Raw genomic sequence first — 14750 nt, forward strand, 5'->3', positions numbered from 1 at the left:
GGATATTTATTATAGCAAAAAGTAAAAAATATTGCTTTTTTTTCAAAATTGTCGCTCTTTTTTTGTTTATAGCGTAAAAAATAAAAACCGCAGAGGTGATAAATGTAAGCAATCCCACATTTTTGGTCTTTTTTTCTTTTATATAGTAAGAGTGGTAATAGAGATGAAGCCATGGGGGACTCTATGCCTGCAAAACTCCATCTGCCTCTGAAATACCACATTTGTCTGAAAGAGTCCTTTAAACATTAATGTTTAGTATCTTTGGCACAATAAATTCCTTCATTTTTTTTAGATCTAGAATTACTTTACAGAAATGTACCTTTTTACTTTTGTAAAAACGTCATTAATAAAACATTTTATCTCCTGTTTTGTTTGCCAGGAGTTTTCTCGCTTATCCTTCCCAGCTGGACGACCCAGAAATCTCACCTCTACCCAGCGACCCCCCGCCCACCGACCAAGACATCATGTGGCATGAAGATTCCAAACCGGACACCAGGGGCGGATCCAGAGCCTAGTCTCGGGAGGGGCACTGCCATAAAATTTTGCGGGCAATTTGTCAGGGCAATGGCTGGTGTTGGCGCTTCAATCATCACAGCACCATGGTTGATGTGGTGTCAGGATGATTGAAGCGCATTATTTATATTATTACATTGTAATGTAAAATGAAATCGTTCAACTCACCATAATGCAGAATCATTGGGAGCCCCGAGCGTGTCACTTGCTACCGTCGCCTGCCACCAGATGCAGCGTGTCACTTGCCACTGTTGGCTGCCACAAGATGCGGATTGTCACTTGCCACTGTTGCCTGCCACAAGATGCGGATTGTCACTTGCCACTGTTGCCTGCCACAAGATGCGGATTGTCACTTGCCACTGTTGGCCAGTGGCAGCGTGTCCCAGAGTGAGGGCGGGCAGTGAGAGATAATGTAACTCATTACCTCATGTAACTCATCAGAATATGCATGCAAAAGCATGTTGCATTGCGGCCATCTTGGTACACCCTCATTTGTCAGCAGTAAGACTAGAGTTAGAAGTCGGCAAGCAGACATCTTTATACACCCACCGGAGTCTTGCTTTTCACAGTTATTTTTAACAGTAAACTCAGCTTATTTAGTGAAATATAAGTTGAGTTTACTGTTAAAAATAACTGTGATAAGCAAGACTCTGGTGGGTGTATAAAGATGTCCGCTTGCCGACTTACAAACACTAGGCTTACTGTGGACGAGTGCGGGAGTACCAGGATGGCCGCGACGCAACGTCCCTTCAGTCACATATTCAGAAGGGGAGCGGCGTCAACACCTGCCTGCTCGCTGCCTCGCTCAGCCTCAGTCACATGCCAGCCGCCGGCCCGCCCCGGGGTGGCGGCATGATTACTCGCTCACCCGCTGGCTCACCTGCTCGTATGTTCTCGGGGGGTGTAATTGCCCCGTTGCCCCCCCCTGGATCCGCCCCTGCCGGACACTTTAGTTTGAAGCAGCCAATTCTTCATTCCTCACCTCACATGCCTTGCACTAATTGCCATACCGTAGGACTTGTCGGTGCATCGAGGTATCCTTGACTGCCCAGGTGGCACAGGTCTGCCATAGCGAATTGGGCAACTTCCTACTGAATTTTTTATTGGTGTGGCACAGGCTGTGGGCTTACAAGGACTTGGATTTTATAAGTCAAACATGGAAAGCACTTTGTGGAAGACCCGTGTGCGTGATCAGGACAAAAGCTTAAAACTCTGAAATTCAGTGGATCTGAACCTGATGGCCCAAAAATAAGCTCTGTGGATTTATTGTCAAGAAGAAGCACAAACTTTGATTTGGGATCAGCATAATGAACAACAAATAAAGTTGTTTTGGCCTCATTGCAGTGAATGGGCATGTGGTTTGAAATGGTTTAAGTCAGTATTGGTTATTTTAAATGAAGGATTTTAGCAAGAAAGTTGTGGGGGTGAATTTTTTAAAGCCACCTTATTTATCAACCACCAATTCAATGCTTCCATTTAACAGAAAAAAAGAGAAAAAAAAAGCTAGTATGAGGGGAAACGACCCCAAATTGTAAATAATGGGAATGTAAATACATATTTTTCCTACTTTTTAATGACATTATATGTTTTAATATAATATTTCCATAATCCACAAGGTTGAAAGGCCATCTCTATATAAAATGATCTTTCAGTTATATGTGGTTACTCACATAATAAATCAATAAGCTTCTTATATCTCTGTGACTCCAGTGATGAGTTATCCCGGTCATAGTTCCCTCAGCTGTCCAAGTGATGCAGCTTCACTATATGGCCATACGTTTATGGACCATCACACTTATATTGGGCTTCCTATTATAAACCCTTGGGTATTAACCTCTTCCCACAGGCCATATGTATATATGTGGCCTCTCTTCGGGTGGGCTTTAATGCAGAGAGGCTGCATATATTGTAAACATTTCTGTGATGAGAGCGCTCCCAGCACAGTTTCCAGTAGGTACCAGAAAGCTCCTGATGTCTGCTTGTGATGGGGAGCCAATCACAGCAATCACATGACCTGAATGCCCGCCTCCACCTGCTTGCATTTAGAAGAATTTTGGAGTGTTTCTGCCTATTAGGCCAAAAGAGCCTTTGTATGGTCCACTATTTACTTTGGATAAGGAGATCTGGCTCACAATTGGCATTCCCAATCATCCCAGTGGTATTAAATAGGGTTGAGGTCAGGGCTCTGTGTAGGCCAGAGTTCCTCCACACCAATATGGTCAAACCAGGTCTTTATGAAGCTGACTTTTTATATACATGGACACAGTAATGGTGGAGCAAAAAAGAGCCTCCTCCAGATTCTTACCAGAGGGTTGGAAGTAAACAATTGTATTATATATACTATAGTATGAGAATATCTTATCTTTGTTTATTATTTGCTTTAGAACAATTTTTGGAACAGGAATTCCTCACGTGGTAGGTACGGGTGGAAAGCAGAAAGTGTGAAAAAAGCCGGAGTGTAGACTTGGGGTTTTTTTGGTAAATATTTTTTTTCCTGCTGATGTATACAATACGGTCTGAATTAATATTACATTTTCTTATTTCATCACTTGTGTCTTGTGGATATTCATGTCTAACTTTTTTTCTTTGTTTTTTTTTTAAGGCTTGTCCACATATGCTACAAGGACTGCCGCTGCTCTGAAAAATGATCTATGCTCAGATCACTTTTCATGGTACTTAACAAAATTACCATGCGCCCCAGCAATGCGTTTCAAAAAGTAGTGCATACAGTAGTGTGGTGTAGTACGATTTCAGCCCATTCAAATGCTGAAATCGCAATGCACAGAACTGCATGTGAATCACTGCAGAGCGTTCCTGTGCGATTCACATGCACTCACCCTTAAGCCTCATACACACGATCAGATTTCTGACGGACAAAGCCGTGGAATTTTGTCCGAAGGGCGTTGGCCTTGAACTTGTTCTGCATACAGACGGCAGAACTTTTTCAGCCAACTTTTACGAAACTACGTGGTTTTTCTGCTCTTTAGCGCCACCCTTTATGCAACTTCTGCTAATGTTGTCTGATGGTTAGCATTGGTTCTAGGCATGCGTGTTTGTACTTTGGATTTTAGTCCGACGGACTTGTGTACGCAAGATCGGATAATCCGACAAGACACATTTGTTGTCGGACAATTTGAGAGCATGGCTATCCAACATTTGTTGTCAGGAATTCCGACAACAATTGTCCGATGGAGCATAAAGACGGACGGATTATCTGACAAAACCCTTCCATCACACATTTGTTGTTGGAATATCCGATCGTGTGTACGAGGCTTTAGAATATCACCCCAACACATATATACAGTAGGTGGCATTACAGGGACATTTTTTTTGTCTGTGCCGTACATTTGCAGCACATAAATAGGTGAAATGCTGAATTTAATGCACCGCAACAGACTGGTATTAAGGGGCCTTTAAAGTAATGGCATTTAGTTTGCTAAAGCCCTGTGTGTGATAAAAGCAAATGACCATTTCTTATATAAAACTTTTTACCTTTTTTCATCCTTTGTTGCATCTCAGTGCTGCAGATCTCCTGCAGCTTTTATTTTACAGCTACTTCTTATTTCTCAGGGTGTGTTTCCTGATGATAGTAACTGGACCATGCCTGTGGACCAAACATTTTGAAAAAATATTTTTTTTACTTTCTGCTATAAAACACGATGTGTACCTCTAAACTGGCCATCATGTGTAAAGCCTTTTAACCATTTGATCTCCGAAAGATTTACCCCCTTCATGAGCAGGCATTTTTTGGGATACGGCATTACTGCGTTACTTTAAAGTGATCGTAAACCCTCCTTTCTTTTTTTTTTTTACATAACAAACCTGTCATACTTGCCTCCACTGCAGCTCGTTTTGCACAGAGTGGCCCCGATCCTCGACTTCTGGGGTCCCTCGGCGGCTCCTCTCTGCATGTGATAACCCCCTAGAAGAAGTGCTCTACCGGGGGGGGTTACCTTGCGGGCATGTTCCCACATTCAGTGTCCATAGATATGAATGCTGGACTCGGCCCCGCCCCCCCGGTGCCCACGTCCTTGGATTTTATTGACAGCAGCAGCTATCAATCTATCCAATCGAGTCGGGACCTTGTGCAGAGAGGGACAGTGCGTCCCCACCGAGGGAAGTACGGAGCTCAGACTGGGGGGCCGGTCACTACCAGAAGTTTTTTTACCTTAATGTATAGGATGCATTAAGATGAAAAAACACGAGAGTTTACAACCCCTTTAACTGACAATTGCACGGTGGTGCGACGCCGTACACAAATAAAATTTATGTCCTTTTTTTCCCACATATAGAGCTTTCTTTTGGTGGTATTTGATCACCACTGTTTTTTTTATTTTTTGCATTATAAACAAAAAAAGACCGACAATTTAAAAAAAATATATATTTTTTACTTTCTGCTATAAAACATATAAAAAAAAAATAGAATTTCTTTATAAATGTTGGCCAAAATGTATTCTGCTACATGTCTTTGATAAAAAAAATCCCAATAAGTGTAGATTAATTGGATTGTGTAAAAGTTATAGCGTCTACAAACTAGGGTGTGTATGTATATATTATGTATATATTATATATATATATATATAAAATTATATATTGGAATTTTTATTTACTTTAAATTTTTAGTTTATACTACTAATGGTGGTGATCAACTACTTATAATGGGACTGGGATAGTGTAGCGTTCTGACACTAGGAGGAACTGACTATCTACCACTGACATCACCAGTGCCATTGATACAGCGAACAGTGATAGTCCTATACACCAGTAATGGCGAACCTTGGCACTCCAGATGTTTTGGAACTACATTTCCCATGATGCTCAACTACACTGCAGAGTGCATGAGCATTGTGGGAAATGTAGTTCCAAAACATCTGGGGTGCCAAGGTTTGCCATTACTGCTATACACTGTCACTGTACTAATGACACTGAGTAGGAAAGGGTTAACATCTCTGTCAAGTGCCTAAGTGTAAAGCGTGCTGCCTTTACTAGATCTTAGTTTCTTAGCAGGGATGAAAAACTGACAGGTCGCTCCCTCTGTACAGAGCTCTGTGTTGATTACCAACACAGAGCTCTGGGCTCTGATTGCACACAGCCAATCAGCAGGTCCCAGCTGTGAATCCTTGGCCAGGACTTGCTGACAGGCTCCCTCTGTGTGCAAACCTGGAAGTAGGCAGTGGCTTTGGGTACGCTGCTTTGCCTACAGCGCCGCTCGTCCGCAGTACATTGCAGGTGGGTGCAAGTGGTTATTGAAAGCTGCAAATTATTCATAATGAAATTGGATTTAAATAAAACGTATATCAGATTTTAGTGATTGATTTACATCTACTTTAAAGTGTATTTTCACTTTTGCAATCAAATGTTAAAAAAATTTGTTTCTTATGTGTTCCCACCTAAAAAAAAAAAAAAAAAATGTTTATACAAATATTTCTTACCTTTTCTTACCTCAGGAGAAGGTGTCAGGGCTGACTGCATGTTTTTTATAACAATGTTAGAGTCTCTGGGGTTGATTTACTAAAGGCAAATAGATTGTGCACTTTGCAGTTGCTCCAGAGCTTAGTAAATGAGGTAAAGCGTCACTTTGCAAAGAATACCCAATCACGTGCATAGAAAATAAAAAGGAAAAAAAAACACAATTTTTGCTTGCACATGATTTAATGATGGAAGTCAGCAGAGCTTCTGCTCATTTACTAAGCTCTTGAGCAACTGCAAAGTGCACAGTCTATCTGCCTTTAGTAAATCATCCCATCTGAGTCTGTCATAAGTCTGTCCTCATTAAAGTGCAAGTTCACCTTTACAGAAAATTTGTAAGGTGACCTTACACTGGACCCCCCTCCCCCCTCCAGTCTGCTGTGCCAGATTGCCACGATCTCCCACCGTCGGGCGCTTCACCAATCTGGGGATTTGAAACCCCCGCGACTTAGGCTCCATTCCCACTATGGCGTTCTGTTTTGCGGGCGGAATCGCTGCGATTCTGCCCGTGATTCAGAAACGCCACAAATCACGGGACGCCCTTGTGATCCCTGCTATTTTGAATGACGCCAAATCGCGGTGCGATTGTTGCCTGACGAATCGCGGTAAAATCACAGTAAAAACACGCAAACAAACTCGCAGGACGCCCAACGCCCAAAAAAAGTACAAGAACTTATTTTGGGGGTCAGGTGTCCCACGGTTCTGTTCGTGCTTTGGTGCCATTCAAAATCACAAGAGCGTCCCACGATTTGTGGTGTTTCCAAATCGCAAGCAGAATCGTGGCGATTACGTCCACAAAACAGAACGCCATGTTGGGAATGGAGCCTTAACCACATGCCGACTGGGCCATAGCCAAAAGACGGCTACAGCGCGGTCGGCTTCTCCTGGGAGGGCGTCCATGGACATCACTTGGGGCGCGGACCCGAGAACATCCGTGTCCTCTGGACCCGGCGCATCACGGATCACGGCCGTTTACCATGTGATCGCTCCGTCAAATGAGGGACAGCAGGCCCAGATCCTACACAACAATAGAAATATGTGTATTCTAGAAAGTTTAAAAATCAGAAGATAATGATTCAATCATCCCGGCACCATGGTTGTTATGGTGTCAGGATGATTGAAGTGCATTATTTCTATTATTACATTGTAATATAAAATGAAATCATTCAACTCACCATAATGCAGAATCAGTGGGAGCCCCGTGCGTGTCACTAGCCACGTCGACTGCCACCAGATGCCATCAGGTGTCCACAGCGGAGTCCCTCCTTACATCAGGTGCCCCCAGCGGAGTCCCTCCTTACATGCAGCCTGTGTCACATAAAATGCAGCCTGTGTCACCACCAAATTGCAGCAGCCTGTGTCACCAAATTGCAGCAGCATGTGTCACCACCAAATTACAGCAGCACGTGTCACCACCAAATTGCAGCAGCACGTGTCACCAAATTGCAGCAGCACGTGTCACCAAATTGCAGCAGTATGTGTCACCAAATTGCAGCAGTATGTGTCACCAAATTGCAGCAGCATGTGTCACCAAATTGCAGCAGTGTCACCAAATTGCAGCAGTATGTGTCCCCAAATTGCAGCAGGATGTGTCCCCAAATTGCAGCAGTGTCACCAAATTGCAGCAGCATGTGTCACCAAATTGCAGCAGTGTCACCAAATTGCAGCAGTATGTGTCACCAAATTGCAGCAGGATGTGTCCCCAAATTGCAGCAGGATGTGTCCTCAAATTGCAGCAGTGTCACCAAATTGCAGCAGCATGTGTCACCAAATTGCAGCAGTGTCACCAAATTGCAGCAGTATGTGTCACCAAATTGCAGCAGGATGTGTCCCCAAATTGCAGCAGTGTCACCAAATTGCAGCAGTATGTGTCCCTAAATTGCAGCAGTGTCACCAAATTGCAGCAGTATGTGTCACCAAATTGCAGCAGTGTCGCCAAATTGCAGCAGCATGAGTCACAAAATTGCAGCAGTGTCCCCAAATTGCAGTAGTGTCACCAAATTGTAGCAGTATGTGTCCCCAAATTGCAGCAGTGTCACCAAATTGCAGCAGCATGAGTCACAAAATTGCAGCAGTGTCCCCAAATTGCAGCAGTGTCCCCAAATTGCAGCAATATGTGTCCCCAAATTGCAGCAGTGTCACCAAATTGCAGCAGTGTCACCAAATTGTAGCAGTATGTGTCCCCAAATTGCAGCAGTGTCACCAAATTGCAGCAGTGTGTGTCACCACCAAACCCCCCTCCCCCCGTTACTTACTTTGCTATGTGTTGTCCTCTCCAGCGGCGTCTCCTGTGGAGAGCTCCGTTCTTCTCATACTTCCTATTTCCGAGAGAGAGAGAGAAAGAGAGAGAGAGAGAAACAGGAAGTGACATCATACTCAGATGTCAATCAAACCGCTCGGCGATAGTAATAGATACTAGCGCCGGGCGAAAGCTAATCGGCACTTCACAAAGCGCCGCAAGGGGGGCTGTACGCCCGCAAATGCAGCGCCACGTCTGCAATCTTGTGATTGCATAGATGTGGCGCTTCCCATAAGTGCACTGTGTCCGGCGTCCGAACACAGTGAACTTAAGGACCGTTTTTTGTATATATATATATTTTTTTTAAAGGGCCAGCTTTAAAAAGTTTTTTTTTTTTTTTTTTTACATTTTTTTTTTGTGACTGCCTGGAGGGTGGGCGGCACTCAGCACCCCCTATGGGCGGGTCGCCACTTTTTTAAAGGATACGTTCACATTTCATAACACGTTACACCCATATTTGGGATTAAGGATGAGCTCCAGCGTGTTTGCAAACCACACATGCAGAGCCCGCCAGGAAGTCGGCGCTGCGCTAATCACAGGCAAAGAGACATCGTCCCGATACGCAGCTACAGAGATCAAGAAATGTGAAGTGGAAAATGGGGCCAAACCTGAAACTAATATGTCTGATGTTGCATCTGAAATTAGTGACTACTAATAAACATATAAAAGAAAAATAAAGGGCGCAACAAACATATATAATTTATGTCAAACTAATATTAACCACTTACGGACCGCCCGCCGCAGTTTTACGTCGGCTGTTTGAAGGAGGATATCGTTGTTATGGCAGCAGCTAGCTGCCATAACCCTGATATCCTCCTTTTCAGCAGGCGGTCCGCTACAAGATGAAAGTGGTCTCTGCGGCGGATTACCAGTGCCCTCCGCCGCTTACCGGAGGCGTCGGCAGTGGCGGAGGTGATCGCGTCTTGTCACTTGCTGTGCATGGAGACAAGTGAGGGGAAGATGGCCCCCACCCGTCTCCATGATACTGCAGTTTTTCAGCTATTAAAAGTGTAAGAAAAATGCATTGAAGATCTGTGGAACTCTTCACACTGGTCAGTTGCATTTTTAAGAGTCCTGTTTGCTGAATTTTTGGTGTGTGTTAAAAAAGAAAAACTCCCCTTCCTATTAAAATGAAAACGCATCAAAAACTCCCCCGCAGCTGCATTTTTGGTGGATTTTTTGAGACAGGTGTAGAAGTTTCCCCGATACATGGGACACACATGAGATATCACCGCAATGATTCCATCTCCAGACCTCCTGTGTACCTCTAAACTGGTAACCTGGAAAGGCTTTTAACCACTTGACCTCCGGAAGATTTACCCCCCTTCATGACCATACGGCACTTCGTTACTTTAGCTGACAATTGCGCGGTCGTGCGACGCTGTACACAAATAAAAGTGCTGTGCTGCCTGCTCAGTACCCGCCTATCAGTCTTATCAGAGAACATCAGTGGAGGAGAAAAATTACCTGTGTGCAAAATTTTATGACAAATGTTTTTTTTTTTTTCAAAATGTTCAGTCATTTTTCATCTGTTTAGCAAAAAATAACCCCCCCCCGAGGTGATTAACCATTAGCCCCCCCCCCCCCGTCCGCCGCCGGATGACAACCATAGAGATTTCTGGTAACCAGTCATCTCTATGACCGTCAGAGGCCTGGGTGCGAAGTTATGACGTCACTTCTGGGTTGGGGATGTAAACAAAGCCGCGATCGCGGCTGTCAGCATGAGATTGTGAATTTTTTTTTCGATCTCATGCTTTCCAGCCTGGAGGAGAGATGTGAGGTCTTATTTACCCCACATCTCTCCATAAAGAGGACCTGTCACAATAGATTCCTATTATAAGGGATGTTTACATTCCTTGTAATAGAAATAAAAGTGATAAAAAAAAAATAAAATGTAAAAAAGTGTAAAAAAAAATGTAAAAAAATAAAAATATAAAACGCCCCTGTCCCCGGTAGCTTGCACTCAGAAGTCCCACCCACATATGTAAACGCCGTTCAAACCACACATGTGAGGTATCGCCACGTGCGTTAGAGCGCGAGCAACAATTCTAGCACTAGACCTCCTCTGTAACGCTAAACTGGAAACCTGTAAAAAAAATTTAAAGCATCGCCTATGGAGATTTTTAAGTACCGAAGTTTGGCGCCATTCCATAAGTGTGCGCAATTTTAAAGCGTGACATGTTGGGTATCTATTTACTCGGCGTAACATCATCTTTCACATTACACAAAAAAATTGGGCTAACTTTACTGTTTTGTTATTTTTTAATTCTTGAAACTGTTTTTTTTTTCCTAAAAAAAAAGCATCTTGAAAAATTATTGCGCAAATACCGTGCGAGATACAAAGTTTCAACGACCGCCATTTTATTCCCAAGGGTGTCTGCTAAAAAAACATATATAATGTTTGGGGGTTCTGAGTAGTTTGTGATTTTTACATGTAGGAGAGAAGTGCCAGGATAGGTCCGGTATGGAAATGGTTAAATGCCACCACAAGAAAGTTCTCTGTGTGTGAAGAAAATAATAAAAATGTCATTTGGGTTCAGCATTGTATGACCGCCCAATTGTCATTCAAAGTGTGACCGAAAGCTGAAAATTGGCCTGGGCAGGAAGGGGGTAAAAGTGTCCGCTAGGTAAGTGGTTAAAGTAGATTTTTTTTCCCCCATAATAATTGCGTTTGAAAAACATTGTGTGATATAAAAAAATTGCACCACCCACCATTTTATTCTCTAGAGCCTCTGCTTAAACCGATATGTAATGTTTGGAGATTTCTAAGTCATTTTCTAGCAAAAAAAACCTGTAAGGGGTAATTGTCCATTTATGTCCAGAGGAAGAATAAAAGGAGAGGTACTTACCTGATCCTCCTCCCCGCACCATCCGCACCCCAACACTACAAAGGTGATTGGTGACCAGAGCAGGGTCCATAGTCCTGTATTGGATGTCAGGACACCAAAGGACAGTCCAGTGGGGGATGGTATGGGGGGCACCTCGTGCTGGGGGAGGGGTGGAGGATCAGGTAAGTGAAATGTTTTCTCCTCTCCCCGGGGTAATACTAGTGATTAATCATTACAGAGAGGCTGCAGATGGTTCCGGATGAGCTCCATGTGGGGGAGGGGAACCTAGAAGAAGCGGATTATTCTATAATGAGATCTCACCTATCCCCCCTGAGCAGATAAATCTCCGCTTCCTCTGAGCCCGATCCGTGTAAAATAGAACACAATAAATCCAGAAATCAGCGGCCTGCTTTTACTACCCCCCCAGGTGTAGGATTGGGGTGTAGAGGAGACTCTGATAGTCAGCGATGTTCTATGGTAGAAATCCCCACACTGCCCCCTATAGTACATCACCTTCTCTGATTACCTCTACATAGAGGCACTAGGAAAGGCCTGCTGAATGTGGATGTGTGGTGGTGAGAGGGGGGATGGGCCCCTCAGCACACATCATAATACACATCTTATCATTCCATATAATATCATATAGAGACATAGACCCCTCCCCCTCTGTACCTGGGCGGAGTCATTATGGAGGATCTTCTCACTTTTCCCGGAAACGTCCAAACAAATCCAAACCAATGAGATCGTTCCAAAAAACTGCATGCGCAGTACGATCGCGGCAAAACCGTCCCCCAGTGCGCATGCGTCGGATTCCCGGCCGACGCATGCGCCTTAGGATCGCTCGAAAACCAGCCCCTAGTACGCATGCGTCGGATCCCCTGCCGACGCATGCGCAGTACGATCGCGGCAAAACTGGCCCCCAGTGCGCATGCGTCCGATTCCCGGCTGACGCATGCGCAGTACGATCGCGGCAAAACCGGCCCACAGTGCGCATGCGTCCGATTCCCGGCCGACGCATGCGCAGTACGATCGCGGCAAAACCGGCCCCCAGTGCGCATGCGTCGGATTCCCGGATGACGCATGCGCAGTACGATCGCGGCAAAACCGGCCCACAGTGCGCATGCGTCCGATTCCCGGCCGACGCATGCGTAGTACGATCGCGGCAAAACCTGCCCCCAGTGCGCATGCGTCGGATTCCCGGCCGACGCATGCGTAGTACGATCGCGGCAAAACCGGCTCCCAGTGCGCATGCGTCGGATTCCCGGCCGACGCATTCGCAGTACGATCGCAGCAAAACCGGCCTCCAGTGCGCATGCGTCGGATTCCCGGATAACGCATGCGCAGTACGATCGCGGCAAAACCTGCCCCCCAGTGCGCATGCGTCGGATTCACGGCCGACGCATGCGCAGTACGATCGCGGCAAAATTGGCCCCCAGTGCGCATGCGTCGGAATCCCGGCCGACGCATGCGCAGTACGATCGCGGCAAAACCGGGCCCCAGTGCGCATGCGTCGAATTCCCGGCCGACGCATGCGCTTTAGGATCGCTCGAAAAACCAGCCCCTAGTACGCATGCGTCGGATCCCCTGCCGACGCATGCGCATTAGAGTCCCGCGAATGGCGCATGGTGCAATCCTTCTGTCATCTTTATAATTCGCTGTATGTTCTGTAGTTTATCTCTCGGTAAACACAGTGCGGACTCTGCGGCAATCACATTACTCAGCGCCTTCATGTTTCAACCTGAGGGAGAGCAGGAGAAGATCGGATGATAACTGCTAAAAAATCGGAGATTCCGCCCCCCCTATATTGCTATGTTGGTATCTTCCTTCTCTTCAGCGGTCACACAGTTCACTGCGCCCTCTTGTGGTGGCTCTGATCCTCACACCCCCTGTGTACATTCACATCTATGTGATGGCTGTGTGTGTATTCCTAGGTAGTGACAGGACACACAGGAAAGGTGATCACAGGGTGGGGGAGGGGCTCACATTCATCATTATACTAATAAGAAGAGGGATGTGGGGTGTAGATACTACAGCAGGGACTTTTGGTGAGCGGTGAGAAGATCTCTCTTATTTTATATGACAAAGCGAGTTTGTATCAGTTTTTACTATTTAACACTTTCACACTGCAGCGGCGCTTTGCCGGCGGGTTTGCAGCTCTGCCCCATTGTTTTCAACGGGAAGGGGCGCTTTAGGAGCGGTGAATACATCACTCCTATAGCGCTGCAAAGATGCGGCTTGCAGGACTTTTTTGACCGTCCTGCAATCGCTCCGCTCCAGTGTGAGAGTCCTCGGGACTTTCACATTGGAGTGAATTGAGCGGCTCTTTCAGGGCGCTATTTTTAGCACTATAACGCCTGCAAAGCGCCTCAGTATGAAAGTACCCCAAGGCCCCTTTCACACTGGGGCGGTGGGGACATCGGCGGTAAAACACCGCTATTTTTAGCAGTGCTTTGTCGCCAATTTCGCGCCGCTATTCGGCTGCTAGCGGGGTGCTTTTACCCCCCACTATAGCGGCCGAGAAAGGGTAAAAACCACCGTAAAGCGCTGCTGCAGCAGCGGTATATCCGCGCTGCCCCATTGATTTCAATGGCCAGGAGCGGTGTATACACCTCTCCTTCACCGCTCCAAAGATGCTGCTAGCAGGACTTTTTTAGCGTCCTGCCAACGCACCCCTCCAGTGTGAAAGCCCTCGGGGCCTTCACATTGGAGACACAGCAGCGGCTCTTTCAGGGAGCTTTACAGGCACTATTTTTAGCACTGTAGCGCCTGCAAAGCGCCAGTGTGAAAGGGGTCTTATAAAGGTTTTATGAACTTGTCACACAATGCTTCTGTGTTTTTCTCTTTCTTTCTGATGTGGACAGGCACCATATCATATCACCTGAGAGCAAAAAGATGAATGGACTACAGGAGCGCTCATCATCACCCTCGCAGCTGTTTGTGAACTACAAGCCATCAACTGCAATGGCTGACAGTACTTGTAGTCTATTTATTCACAGAAAACTGAATGAATGACCCCCCCGTGTGGGTGGAACCCCACATGGCTGAGATGTTTTAAAAATTGTGACAGCGAGTGTGGGGAGAATAGTCAGCTGTCACAGAGCGGGAAGTGTTGGCAGCGGGAGGTGGGTACATAAGAACATGTTACACCCTCAATATGTATCATGCACCTAAAGGTGACCTTATCCTTTAATATATAGAAAACCACTATATGTTTATGTTTTGCACTATGAAAATGGGTATGAGAAAAGGACCTCACCACCTCCAAGGTCAGGATCTCTTATTGTGGGGGGGGCATTGCAGTTGGCCTATACAGCAGGCCCCCACATGTCATTTTATTGGATGTCTTATTTATTATCCACTCACCAGCTGCAATACGTAAATATACGTTGCGGCTTTGAAGTGGTTTACCAAGGTTATGGTTGGTATATAGCAGCTATAACCCTGGTATTTTTTTTTCAGTTGGCGATTGTTTCCATAAAAGTGATGCTGGATCGCTTTTAGATGCAGTATGGGGGGGGGCGCCCTCATCGGAGCGATCTCTCAGCACCAACACAGAGGCCCATCCGCATGAGTACCACCCGTGGAGGGGGGGATGTTGGGGTGGTTTGTTTGACGCCCCCCTGGCTAAGGTACCAGCCACC

General features: G+C 45.7%; 1 protein-coding gene across 1 annotated transcript in view; it reads right to left on the minus strand.

Moving 5' to 3' along the window:
• Positions 1-11871, minus strand: part of LOC141102863 (pyruvate dehydrogenase E1 component subunit beta, mitochondrial-like) — a 28073-nt gene extending 16202 nt beyond the window's left edge. The window contains exon 1 of the mRNA XM_073591894.1: positions 11782-11871. Within this exon, the coding sequence (XP_073447995.1) occupies positions 11782-11871 (90 nt within the window). The remainder of the gene's footprint in view (positions 1-11781) is intronic.
• Between the last annotated feature and the right edge of the window lie 2879 nt (positions 11872-14750).

Source organism: Aquarana catesbeiana, linkage group LG07 (assembly GCF_042186555.1).
Source record: "Aquarana catesbeiana isolate 2022-GZ linkage group LG07, ASM4218655v1, whole genome shotgun sequence".
Classification (NCBI taxonomy): Eukaryota; Metazoa; Chordata; class Amphibia; order Anura; family Ranidae; genus Aquarana; species Aquarana catesbeiana.